Raw genomic sequence first — 12,922 nt, 5'->3', positions numbered from 1 at the left:
GGAGGCTGGGGTCCGTGCCGGGGAGGAGGTTGGGGGGGTCCGTGCCGGGGAGGGGATGGGGGGTCCGTGCCGGGGAGGAGGTTGGGGTCAGTGCCGGGGAGGAGGTTGGGGGGTCCGTGCCGGGTAGGGGCATGGGGGGCCGGGCCGGGGAGGAGGATGGGGGGTCCGTGCCGGGGAGGGGGATGGGGGGTCCGTGCCGGGGAGGAGGTTGGGGGGTCCGTGCCGGGGAGCAGGATGGGGGGTCCGTGCCGGGGAGGAGGTTGGGGGGTCCGTGCCGGGGAGGAAGTTGGGGGGATCCTTGCCGGGGAGAGGGATGGGGGGTCCGTGCCGGGGAGGAGGATGGGGGGTCCGTGCCGGGGAGGAAGTTGGGGGGGTCCGTGCCGGGGAGGGGGATGGGGGGGTCCGTGCTGGGGAGGAAGTTGGGGGAGTCCGTGCCGGGGAGGGGGATGGGGGGTCCGTGCCGGGGAGGAGGTTGGGGTCCGTGCCGGAGAGGAGGTTGGGGTCCGTGCCGGGGAGGAGGTTGGGGGGGTCCGTGCCAGGGAGGGGGATGGGGGTCCATGCCGGGGAGGAGGTTGGGGTCCGTGCCGGGGAGGGGGATGGGGGGTCCGTGTCGGGGAGGAGGTTAGGGGGGTCCGTGCCGGGGAGGGGGATGGGGGGTCCATGCCGGGGAGGAGGTTGGGGTCCGTGCCGGGGAGGAGGTTGGGGTCTGTGCCGGGGAGGAGGTTGGGGTCCGTGCCGGGGAGGGGGATGGGGGGTCTGTGCCGGGGAGGAGGTTGGGGGGGTCCGTGTCGGGGAGGGGGATGGGGGGTCCGTGCCGGGGAGGAGGTTGGGGTCCGTGCCGGGGAGGGGGATGGGGGGTCCGTGCCGGGGAGGAGGTCGGGTGGGTCCGTGCCGGGGATGGGGGGTCTGTGCCGGGGAGGAGGTTGGGGGGGGTCCGTGCCGGGGAGGGGGATGGGGGGTCCGTGCCGGGGAGGAGGTCGGGGGGGTCCGTGCCAGGGATGGGGGGTCCGTGCCGGGGAGGAGGTTGGGGGGGGTCCGTGCCGGGGAGGGGGATGGGGGGTCCGTGCCGGGGAGGAGGTCGGGGGGGTCCGTGCCGGGGATGGGGGGTCCGTGCCGGGGAGGAGTTGGGGGGGGTCCGTGCCGGGGAGGGGGATGGGGGGTCCGTGCCGGGGAGGAGGTTGGGGTCCGTGCCGGGGAGGGGGATGGGGGGTATGTGCCGGGGAGGAGGGCGGGGGGGGTCCGTGCCGGGGAGGGGGATGGGGGGTCCGTGCCGGGGAGGAGGTTGGGGGGGTCCGTGCCGGGGAGGGGGATGGGGGGTCCGTGCCGGGGAGGAGGTTGGGGTCCATGCCGGGGAGGAGGTTGGGGCCCGTGCCGGGGAGGGGGATGCGAGGGCAAATGAGTTGGTCCACCTGGCCAGGTGCCAGCCTCCAACAGTTGGACCCATGCGGTCCATGCCACCTGGCTGGGGGGAGGAGGGGATATGTGCAATGATGACATGTCGTCGTTCCCCTCCCCCCCACCAGGCCATCATGTTTTCCGATCATCCAGCGATGTTGGCCGCCGTGGCGGCAGCCGCTAATGTCTATGTTGCCCTGGATGAGGAGGAGGAGCGTGCCAGAGAGGCGGCGCAGGCTGCCGCAGAGGGACAGGCGGCAGCCGCCCAGGCTGGAGGGATATCTGACCGACAGGACGAGGAGGAGGACGTCGCGGCCCCACGGCAACGGAGGCACCCGAGGGCGCCCCGTGTGTACCGGCCCCGGCAGTCATACCAGGACCTCACGGACCGGGAATGCAGGAGGAGACTCCGGATGAGGCGGGAAACCGTGGCACACATCTGCCACCTGCTGGCACACCTGTCACCGCGTGGCACTGGCGGGGGACACCCTCTCCCCGTGTCCGTCAAGGTTACGGTGGCCCTGAACTTTTTTGCAACAGGGTCATTCCAGGCACCGAGTGGGGACCTGTCCGGCATATCGCAGACATCGGTGCATCGGTGCATCCGGGCAGTGACAGATGCCCTATATGCCATGGCGCACCGCTACATCCGCTTCCCTGTGGACCGGGCCAGCCAAGGTGCCCGGGCCGAGGGCTTCTCTGCCGTGGCCGGGTCCCCCATGGTCCAGGGCGCGATCGATGGGATGCACGTCGCCGTGCGGCCACCTGCAGATAACAGGGCCGTGTTCACCAATAGGAAGGGGACCTATTCGATGAACATACAGGTAGTCTGCGACCACCGCATGATGATCCTGCAAGTCTGCGCCCGTTACCCAGGCAGTGTACACGACTCATACGTGTTGTCGCGGTCATCCATCCCCAGCATGTACGAGGGACGCCATCCCCGGCTGAGGGGCTGGTTGCTGGGCGACAGGGGCTACCCATTGCGATCGTGGCTGATGACGCCTATACGGAGGCCACGCAATGAGGCGGAGAACCGCTACAATGATGCCCATGTAGCGACTAGGGGAGTGATAGAGAGGTGCTTTGGCGTGCTGAAGATGCGTTTCAGGTGCCTGGACCTCTCTGGGGGCGCCCTCCAGTATCGGTCAGATAGGGTCGGCCGCATCATTGTGGTGTGCTGCGTCCTGCACAACATAGCCCAACAGAGGGGCGATGTGCCGCAGGCAGAGGAGGGCGGACTGGAGGAGCAGCAGGAAGAGGCGCAGTACTCCCCAGATGAGGGGGATGGGGGTAATGGTCAGGGCAGACGGGGTAGACACAGGCGGGTGGCTGTCCACTGTTACCGGCTGGCCCAGCGGGCACAGGACAGACTGATAGCCGCCCGCTTCACTGACTAGATGGGCGTGGGAATCGGGTAGTATGGCCACAGACCGCACACCATGGCAACAGCCGACCACCCACAACCCCCACCCACCCAGCACCCTCACCCCCCTCCCCAACCCCACCCACCCCACCCGCATGCACACCACCCTCCCCCCCCCCCCCCCCATTGCCGATCCACCTGCGGCACAACGGGCCGGGCTCACCCAGTTGCGGGTGGACGCGTGTCTATTGCAGGCCATGGAGGATGATGACAACCCGCCCTGCGGTGAGCTCCTGGCTCCACATCTTTGGACTATGTCTGACCCATGGCCACAGTACCACCATCCACCCGGACCATCCCTGCATGCGGCTGTGACACTGCAGCGCACGGTCCCGTCCTCTGCCCGTGGGGATGTTGATGGCGGCCCAGGGGGAACGGGGCAGACTCACCTGGGGCTGAGGTAAGACCACCCCTCACACACACACTTGCGCTCAACGTACATGACATCCCCGCACGCTTTGGACAGAGCACAAAGGCAGCTTCTGTAGGTGTAACATTGACTTTAATAACCAAAGGAGTTCATGCACATGCCCTAGCCCCTAAAACTCATCTGTGCCCTGCACCCGTGCCAACTTACTCAGTGTCTAATTGTTTGGCCTTACGGGCCCTTTGACTACGTCTACGTGGTTCCCCAGACGGTACAGCAGAACTGGAGGTGGACTCCTGTGATTCCCGCCCTCTGACACTGGATCCCTTTGGCGGCCGTTTCCTGGGGCGTCCTGGCCTAGATGGGCCAGGCTGCGGCCCGAGCGACTGGGATGGCGAGCTGCCAGCCTGTCCTGCCCGTTGCCCACCCGATGGGACGGAAGGGGGGGAGTCCGAGGTGTCGCGGTGTTCCTGGACCTCCCCTACAGGGGGACCCGGGACGGACCACACCACCTCCTCCTCCCTCGGGGTGCCCGATAGCCCCCAGGCCTCTACATGGGTGGGGGATGCGAACGGACTGGCCATCTGACGCCCCCCCCGGCATCTGGCGCTGCCAGTCCTGGAGGCCCGTGCTGGTATCGACAGGGGTCTGCAGGTTTGCAGCCATGGAGCCCAGGGGGTTGGCAAACCCTGTCTGTGACAGTGCGACACCGGCTCGCACATGGCCACTGGCGCTGATGCCCTCAGCGATGGCCTGCAGAGACTGGGCCATGGCCTGCAGAGACTGGGCCATGGCGTGCTGAGACTGGGCTATGGCCTGCTGAGACTGGGCTATGTTGTTGAGCGCCTCTGCCATCTGGCGCTGGCACTGGCTCATGGCCTCCTGTGAGAGGGCAGCCATGTCCTGGGCCACAGACGCCGCCTGCACGGAAAGCCCCAGGCCTCGCAAACCGTTCCCCATGTCTGACACCGTCGCACCCATTGCCTCCACCGCAGACGCCACCCGTGCGGTGTCGGCCTGGGTGGTACGTATGACCGGCACCACTTCCAGCTCCTGGACGCGGGTGGACTCCTCCACCTGCGACTGCAGCCGCCGCAAGCCGGCCGTCACCCTCTTCGCTCGTCTCCGGGTCGGTGGTTGCATCGGATATATGTGTGGGTGTGGTAACTCCAGGAACCCGGGATCCATCTGGGCGGCAGATGTTTGCTTGAGCTGGGCTGCCCTCCAACCGCCCGTCCCCTCTGCTGCTCCTACCTCCACCTGCTGTACCGGGACGGCTGTGTTGTGCGCACCAGTGAGTGTACCAGACGCCTCATCACTAAAGTGCCCAACCGAGGTGAGTGTTGTTGGTGACAGCAGTGGCGTTGTGTCGTGCTCTTCGTCCCACTCTGAGTCCATGGCACTTTGGGGTGGGGGTTCGTCTCCACCCATCCATTCTGAGTCACTGTCCGGTATTTTGTCTTCCTGGGTAGTGCTGTCCCGGGTAGGGGTGTCCCGGGCAGTGCTGTCCCGGGTAGTGGTGTCCTGGGTAGTGGTGTCCTGGGTAATGGTGTCCTGGGTAGTGGTGTCCTGGCTCGGATGTGACGGGGGCGTGTGGCTGCCCCCCTCGTCGCTGGGTGGTCGCTCCCGCACGTGACGGGGGTGTTGTCTCCCTGTTGCTCCAGGTCTCTCTGTCTCCCGTGGCATCCGAGGGGCATCCTGCGGGTGTCGCATGCTGGAGGGTCCGGGTCTCTCTGTCTCCCGTGGCCTCCGAGGGGCATCCTGCGGGCGTCACATGCTGGAGGGTCCGGGTCTCTCCGTCTCCCATGGCCTCCGAGGGGCATCCTGCGGGCGGTCTGCATCTGCGGGGATGGGTGCCTGGACGTTTGGTCCTGCGATACACAATGAAGCATGCATGGTTAGACATCAGGCAGTGATCAGGTGATATGGGGGAGGGGGATATAGGGGAGGGGGAATATGGGGACGGGCTGTCGGTGGCTCACTTGCTAGTACGCCCCCGACCTCTGTATCAGCAACCTCCCGGTCCTCAGATCCGCCAGCCAGTTCCAGGGCCCTTTCCTCGTGTTCGGTCAGTGGCCTCTCATCAGCGGGCCCTCCTCCAGTCCTCACATGCTCCCTATTGTTGTGTGCGCGCTTCTCCTGTGGTGGGGGGGGGGGGGGGGGGGCGGGGGCTGGCAGGGGTAAAAGGCAACACTGTTAGGCAGGCATATGAATGCACGCCATCGGTTGCGCGTGCATTGCAGAGGTTAAGGTTAGGGCTGGATTCACTTGGGGATATGGGGGATATGGGGGAGGGGGGGATATGGGGATATGGGGGAGGGGGATATGGGGGAGGGGGGATATGGGGGAGGGGGGATATGGGGGAGGCTCACCCTGCCTGCTCTGACGAGGTCGTTCACCTTCTTGTGGCACTGGGTGCCTGTCCGTGGTGTCAGGGCCACAGCGGTGGCGGCCTCTGCCACTTCCCTCCACAGACGCCGGCTGTGGCGTGGGGCAACTCTGCGGCCGTGCCCGGCATACAGGGCGTCCCTCCTCTGCTCCACCGCGTCCAGAAGCGCCTCCACATCCCGTGGCTCGAACCTCGGGGCTGAGCGGCGGCCAGCCATCCAGTCGGGTGTTGCGGTCGGGTGTTCCGGTCGGGTGGGGGGGAGCAGCGCGGCCTTATGAGCCGTCACGCCGTGCGGCGCGTATGACGCTGCACGGCGTGAACCACGTGCGCAAGCGCGGATCCCGTTACGTCGCTGCTAGCCCATTTCGGGCCGGAGACTTTCGACCCATTTTTCCGACGTGACGCAAGTCGGATTTGCGCCGTTTTTTGCGCCGATCGGCGGACTTTGCGCCGATAACGAAGAATTTCGCCCCTGTTTCCAGTTGTCTTCAGTCAGATTTTTCACGAGTGTAAAATGTGCTGAAATGCATCATTGTGAGAAGAAAATTAACCTGACGATCTTGTCTTTAGATACTTTCCAAATCAATACAAAATAAGATCTGTTTTTAAAAATGATATCAAGTGTGAGAATGATTTTTGAGACAATATGATTTATTGTCCCATTCACATCACTACAGGCCTCCATTGTGTCCTCTTCCTGGTACTGTACAGGCATTGCTTCTACTGTTAGTCTTTAAATAGGTTACCAGAAGTTCCATGATATAGCATCTCTTGGACACCCCTAATGATGTCGCATCCAATGGCCAAAGGCATCATCTTCCTTATCAGTATATGGATTCACTTCAGTGCAAAAAGCGGTCATAACGAAAAAACAAGTCAAAAATACATTCTTTAGAACGATCCATTTTTCATTCTTGCAGTTTACACCGTGTGTTTTCTCTCATTTGAAAATGTGGCAACAACATTGCAAATTAGTTCTTTAAGGACCTTTTCCTCTGTGTACCAATCGAACATCTTCCGTCTTTACCACTGGACTCTTATTTTAAAAATTAATTTGATGCATAAATTGAAAATCACTGCTCGCAGTTAGGAATCACTTAAAACTCACCGAGACTTTGACATAAAAAATAGATTTTCGTTTGCCTGAAGATGACTGTAAGAAAATAAAACTTGCCCTCGTTTACCATTTCTGACAGCGATAACACCCGCTCAATATTTTGTGTTGCTCTTGAATAGAAAGTGCAGCAGGAACATGGGCTTTTGCCCCAGTTAATTTAGCAGTGCCAAAGAAGTTGGGTGGGATTCTCTCAGCCTGGGGCCGGGCCAGAGAATCCCCTCGACCGACGCGAATCGCGCCACGCTGCCCCGACGCCGAGACGCGATTCTCCGCAGAGCGGAGAATCAGTGCCATTGGCGCCGGCATGATTGGCGGGGCACCGATCGGGGCCGCTCTACTGGGCCTTCCCACTGATTCTCCGCACGGGATGGGGCGAGCAGCGGTCGTAAAAAACCTGAGTCCCGCCGCCGCTGTTCACACCTGCTCTCAGCCGGTGGGAACTCGGCGTGGAAGGGTTGGGGTGCGGCCTATGGGGGGGGAGGGGTGGTCCGATGTGGCCTGGCCCATGATCGGGGCCCACCGATTGGCGGGCCGGCCTCTCTGGCTGGGGGCCTCCTTTCTTCCGCGCTGGCCCCTGTAGCCCTGCACCATGTTGCGTCGGGGCTGGCGTGTTGAAGGGAGGCACTGCGTTTAGCACTGGGCTAAATCGCTGGCTTTGAAAGCAGACCAAGGCAGGCCAGCAGCACGGTTCGATTCCCGTAACAGCCTCCCCGAACAGGCGCCGGAATATGGCAACTAGGGGCTTTTCACAGTAACTTCATTTGAAGCCTACTTGTGACAATAAGCAATTTTCATTTCATTTCATATGCGCGCGTTCGCACCGGTGCCACTGCGCATGCGCGGACCCCGCGGCACCCAGTTCACGCCAGGATCAGCAGCTGGAGCGGCGTGGGCCGCTCCAGTGCTGTGCTGGCCAGGCCAGAATTGCTGATCCAGGGCAGCACGGTGGCGCAGTGGTTAGCATTGCTGCCTCACAGCGCCGAGGTCCCAGGTTCGATCCCGGCTCTGGGTCACTGTCCCTGTGGAGTTTGCACATTCTCCCCGTGTTTGCGTGGGGTTCGCCCCCACAAACCCAAGATGTGCAGGCTCGGTGGATTGGCCACGCTAAATTGCCCCTTAATTGGAAAAAATGAATTGGGTACTCTAAATTTATTTTAAAAAAGAATTGCTGATCCTGAGGCCGTGTTGACGCCGTCGGGTTTCTCGACGGCGTTTCCGACGGCATCAAGACTTAGCCTCAGGATCACAGAATCCCGCCTGTAGTCTTGTGATTTAGCCAAACTAAAGTGACTTTAATGCCCCTGACTTCAAAAGGAAATGCCGAGTGTTGTCCGCTCTTAAAACTTGATAGTTTAATGGTGGTAGAAGCCACTACTGAAGGATGCTTTGATCTGAGTTGTGGTCTCTTGCACCTGTGTGCTGCTTTTATTTCCATTGACTGGAGATCACTTCTCTTTCATGCTTGTTAACCTTTCCTCTTCCAGCTTGTCACTGCGACCGTCAGGGATCCGTTGATTCAGTCTGCGACCAGCTGACTGGACAATGCCGTTGCCACAGAAATATTGTTGACCGAGCCTGTGACCACTGTCAGCCCGGACATTACGGATTCCCTAACTGTCGACCATGTCGGTGTAATGGTTATTCTGAGCATTGTGACCCTCAAACAGGAGCCTGTCAGAACTGTCGAGCATTTACCACTGGAAACAACTGTGAACGGTATGGAGTGCAACATTTTAGTCTTAATATTGTTACTGGCTTAATAATGATGGAGACCAATTAATATAAGAAAATCCAAACATTAACGTCAACTGTGCCTATTTGTAAGTGGATTGTTTTTGAAATGCTGGAAATCACAATTATAAATGTCATTGCATATGGTGCCAACGTGGTTGACTCTCACATGCCCTCTGACATGGACGGCAGTTAGGGATGGGCAATAAATGCTGAACCAGCCAGCGACGCCCACATCCTGTAAATGAATAAAAACAAGTGCAGCAGGAATAGTAGTGGCCAGAAAATGGTGCTTGCTATCAATATCATGGAAGACACAAGACTTTGCCAATTTAATTATGCTAATGGTTTCTTTAAATTACCTCTGAACACTATCTGATAAGTTTCCACCAATGGGACAATTCTATTCCTAACTGTACTAATTTCAAAACTGGTAAAAAAAATATTTCCATGATCAAGAGTTAACACTCAGAATGCTGGATCTTTGCCTCCTGTCTGCCAGCAGGATATAATGTAAATGCTTCTGTTTCTTCTCACAATGATCACTGTGGGCTCGATTCTTCGTTTCAGAGACTCTGTTTGCACGCTGGAGCTCGGTTGCGTCTGGTTTCCGCTGGCGCAAGGAGCAGCGCCCAAAAGCAATTCTCTACCCCTTGCAAATTTTTGCACGGTAGGGATCGTGAGGGATTCCATCACAAATACCATGATTGGGCCACAATTTTGAGTGGGCGGCCAATGGCTGGCCCACTGCCCGACAACAATGCAAATTCTGAACCCCTCCATTGACAAGTAGGGGCATCCTACCACCCATCCCCACCATAGGAATTGCTGGGTCACCCCCCCCCCCCCAGAGTACACTCGCGTGAGAGTGACCTGACCCTCCCATGACCTCCCCCACCAGAGACCTCCCATATCAGCGACCCCCCCCATCAGAGAATCTCCCATATCAGAGGTCCCCGAAACAGAGAACCCCTTATATTAGAAAAGCGAATAACATAAACCCCTCCATAATAGAGACAGCCTCATAACAGAGACACTCCATACCCCCCATCAATCAACCCTGCCTGGAAGCTAAAGAGCAGTTCAGGGAGAAACAGTGAAAAGAATCATTGCCTTTTCACTCACCTGTCCCTCGCCTGTCACTTACGCCTCCTCCATCCAGAAAGCAGCAGCTGTAACTTCATAGAAAGCCAAACCCACACCACAACCCCCTAAGATCCTTTAATCTGCATGGCATCAATGAGAGATAGCCTTTAGTAGGCTGTAATTGACAGCTTCCAGACAGTCAGCTGTCCAGATTGTTTATTTTTATTTCCCTTCACACTTGAATGCACCGCAAGTAGACTGTTGTGAGCCTAACCGTAATGTTTATAAACATCTCGCTATGATTGACTACATCAGAAGCATTTAAGTGCTTTCTGCTGATAAAAAGAGGAAGTGAAAGCATTCAACTTCTAGATGTTTATAAACATTGCGGTTTAAAGCTTTGTGATGTGGTTTTGGCTTTCTATGACATTACAGCTACTGCTTTCTGGACATCTGTCTGAGGCAGCAGGTGTAAGGCACAGATTAGGTAAAAAGCAGTGATGTTTCCACTATTTCTGTCTGGACTGCCCTTTAGCTTCCAGGCAGGGGTGTCTGATGGGGCGGTGTCTGTTATGTGGGGGGTGGGGGGTTTCTCTGATATAAGGGGTTCTTGGATATAGGTGGTGCTCTGATATGGGGGTCTCTGTCATGGGAGATCTATGATATAGGAGAGTTCTTTGTTATGGGGTACTCTCTCATAGGGGATTCTCCGTTATGGGGGTTCTCTGATATGGGGAGGGCTCTGTTAGGCATCTCTGTTGGGGGTCTCTATTGGGAGTCTGTGATGGGGGTCTGTGATGTGGTTAGCACTGCTGCCTCACAGCGCTGAGGACCTGGGTTCAACCCCGGCCACGGATCACTGCCCATGTGGAGTTTGCACATTCTCTCCATGCCTGCGCGGGTCTTACCCCCTGTAGCGCACAATACTACCACACCCCCACAACCCAAAGATGTGCAGGGAAGGTGGATTGGCCACACTAAATTGCCCGTTAATTGAAAAAAAAATGAATTGGGTACTCTAAGTTTATTTTTTAAAAGTGTCCCATTGAGCTGAGCTTCATTCTGCTAACATTTCCAAGACTGTTTGCTGCCACCATGGGTGTAACTTTACAGCTCCTCCCACTGGATTTTCTGCTTCCGCCAAAGTCAGTGGACTTTTGAACGGCTCACTGCATCTTCCATGCCTGCACCCACTGCCAAGGGGCCGTAAGATTCCACCCCACGCTTTTCTTTTTAAGACTGTTCAAGTTTCCAGAGAATGGGCAGCGCGGTGGCGCAGTTTCTGTCAAACAGCGCCGCGTCCCAGGGTCACCGTCAGTGATGAGTTTGCACGTTCCTCCTGCGTTTGTGTGGGTTTCACCCCCACAACCCAAAGATGTGCAGGGTAGGTGGATTGGCCACGCTAAATGGCCCCTTAATTGGAAAAAATGAATTGTCTTTTCTAAATTTATTGTTTTAAAGTTTGCTGGGAACATTAGCCCACCAGTCCTGATAGATCTGCATTAATTTTATTTTATCCCTGTTCTTTGACATATTAATAATCAACTAACAACTACTGTGGATATTTTCAAATGTTCCTAATCCCTCACTCATGATTTAAAACTGCATTTCTGCCTTTGCAGCTGTAGCGAAGGTTATTTTGGAAATCCACATTTAAATGAACCTTGTCGACCATGTCAGTGTCCTGACATTCCAAACAGTGGACGCTATTTTGCTCATTCTTGTCATGCAGATCCGCGAACAGTACAAGTAGTTTGCAACTGCCTTGAAGGCCATACAGGTGAGAATATTATTCATAGTGTGTTCTAGCTAACAGTAGACAGTTTAACTGCCTTAAAAGCCTTCTTTCAGGGACTTATAAGATGCAGTTTTTCATCTCACAAATTACTTGAGCCATTCTGAGTTCCACAGGGGCTTAGCACACCTTCAGAATGTGACATTTTCACTTAATTATCAGAAAGTTATGTGGCCACAATTGAACTGTACTCAATGTCCACATGTGTATTTTCAAACAAGATTCATTGATTAATGATCAAGAACAAGGATCTTAGCTGCCATGAGACTCAAGGCACTGAGGCCAAATGTAGCTTTCCTATAGATAAATATTTGGTAAGCAGAACTATTAAGGGATATGGGCCAAAGGCTGGTATAAGGAGTTAGGCCACAGATCGGCCTTAATCACGTTGAATGGCAGAGCAGGCTTGAGAGGCTGAATGGCCTACTCCTGTACCCATGTTCCTACCAGTGTCAGGTGACCCCTGCAAATTAAAATGGGCCTTGTGGTCTAAATGGTTTAGTTACAGCACTTTGTAACTATTGTACGAAATGTCACATCAAACATATCATTGAGTAGCTTCTGCAAGATAATTACTTTGCAGTGTTTCATTATTGATTCTACAGTCAGGCCCACTGTCATTGAGTTTGGTCAGTTCTCAACTGGCTTTACAATCGGGCGTCCTGCCAAGGTCTTTCAGCTTATAATAAATACTGGGTACTAAATTACTTATGCCCAGCAAGTCTATGTCCAGTTGGTTAAAAAGAAATAGTATTATCACAAAAAGTGAAGTTGAATTTTGACGCCTTTCTCTGACTTCCACTTGACAGAAGTTCACATTGGTGTGAGCATTTATTGAGAAGGGAGTGAGGAAGTGGTCTAGTTCTTGCTGTGACTTATCATTAAAATGATAGAATAGAGATTTTCCGCAAATATGTTGACAAAATAAGTATTGGGGGTGATGTCTTCAAAGCTATTGGCCGGGATTCTCTGAGCCCACGCCGGGTCGGAGAATCGGCGGAGGGCGCACGAATCCTGCCACGCCGCTCCGACACTGGGCCGCCGGTTCTCCAGTTCCTTCTTAAAATTCTCACCATGTTTGTGAATCGCTCCACCTCAACCTTCATTATCTCTGTAATCTTCCCCAGCCCTACAATCAATCCTGCCTCTAAATTGTCCAGGCTATCCAAAAGTTGGTCCCTTACGTTACCACGCACTCCAAAAAGCAAATTAGTGTGTATGTTGACCACAACCCCCTGAGATATCTGTGGTCTTCCAATCCCAGCCTTGAACATCACACATTTTAGTCAATTGGTCATTAGCTTCAGTAGTTAAGGCCCTAAGCTTTCGAATTTCCTCTGTAAATTCATGTCTCTCATTCCACCTTTGAACCTGCAGCAGCTTTTGGTCATTTGCTGTTATTGATACAGCCGAGAAACGAAGGGCCGAAAGGCCTCCTCCTGCTCCTTTGTATCTATCTTCTATGTATCAATAAAGTGTTAAAAATTATAGATAAAATGATGATGTTCAATTTTAACTATCTGTGAAATAGATGTTCACGAGCTGTATGGTGATAATTTATTCTGCAACTTTGAATAAAAATATTTATTTTTCAAAACTTTCTGTGAAATGATAGA

At 55.7% G+C, this 12,922-nt stretch overlaps 1 protein-coding gene across 2 annotated transcripts in view; it reads left to right on the top strand.

Annotated features, from left to right (window-relative positions):
• The window catches only part of lamb4 (laminin, beta 4), a 195,876-nt gene that overhangs the window by 111,925 nt on the left and 71,029 nt on the right, over nt 1–12,922 (top strand). For both annotated transcript variants that reach the window (XM_072471583.1, XM_072471584.1), the window contains exons 21-22: nt 8,179–8,410; nt 11,134–11,291. In XM_072471583.1, coding sequence (XP_072327684.1) covers nt 8,179–8,410; nt 11,134–11,291 — 390 coding nt within the window. The remainder of the gene's footprint in view (nt 1–8,178; nt 8,411–11,133; nt 11,292–12,922) is intronic.

This window comes from Scyliorhinus torazame, chromosome 13, assembly GCF_047496885.1.
Source record: "Scyliorhinus torazame isolate Kashiwa2021f chromosome 13, sScyTor2.1, whole genome shotgun sequence".
In the NCBI taxonomy this organism is placed as follows: domain Eukaryota; kingdom Metazoa; phylum Chordata; class Chondrichthyes; order Carcharhiniformes; family Scyliorhinidae; genus Scyliorhinus; species Scyliorhinus torazame.
This window is presented reverse-complemented; position numbering and strand designations above follow the sequence as displayed.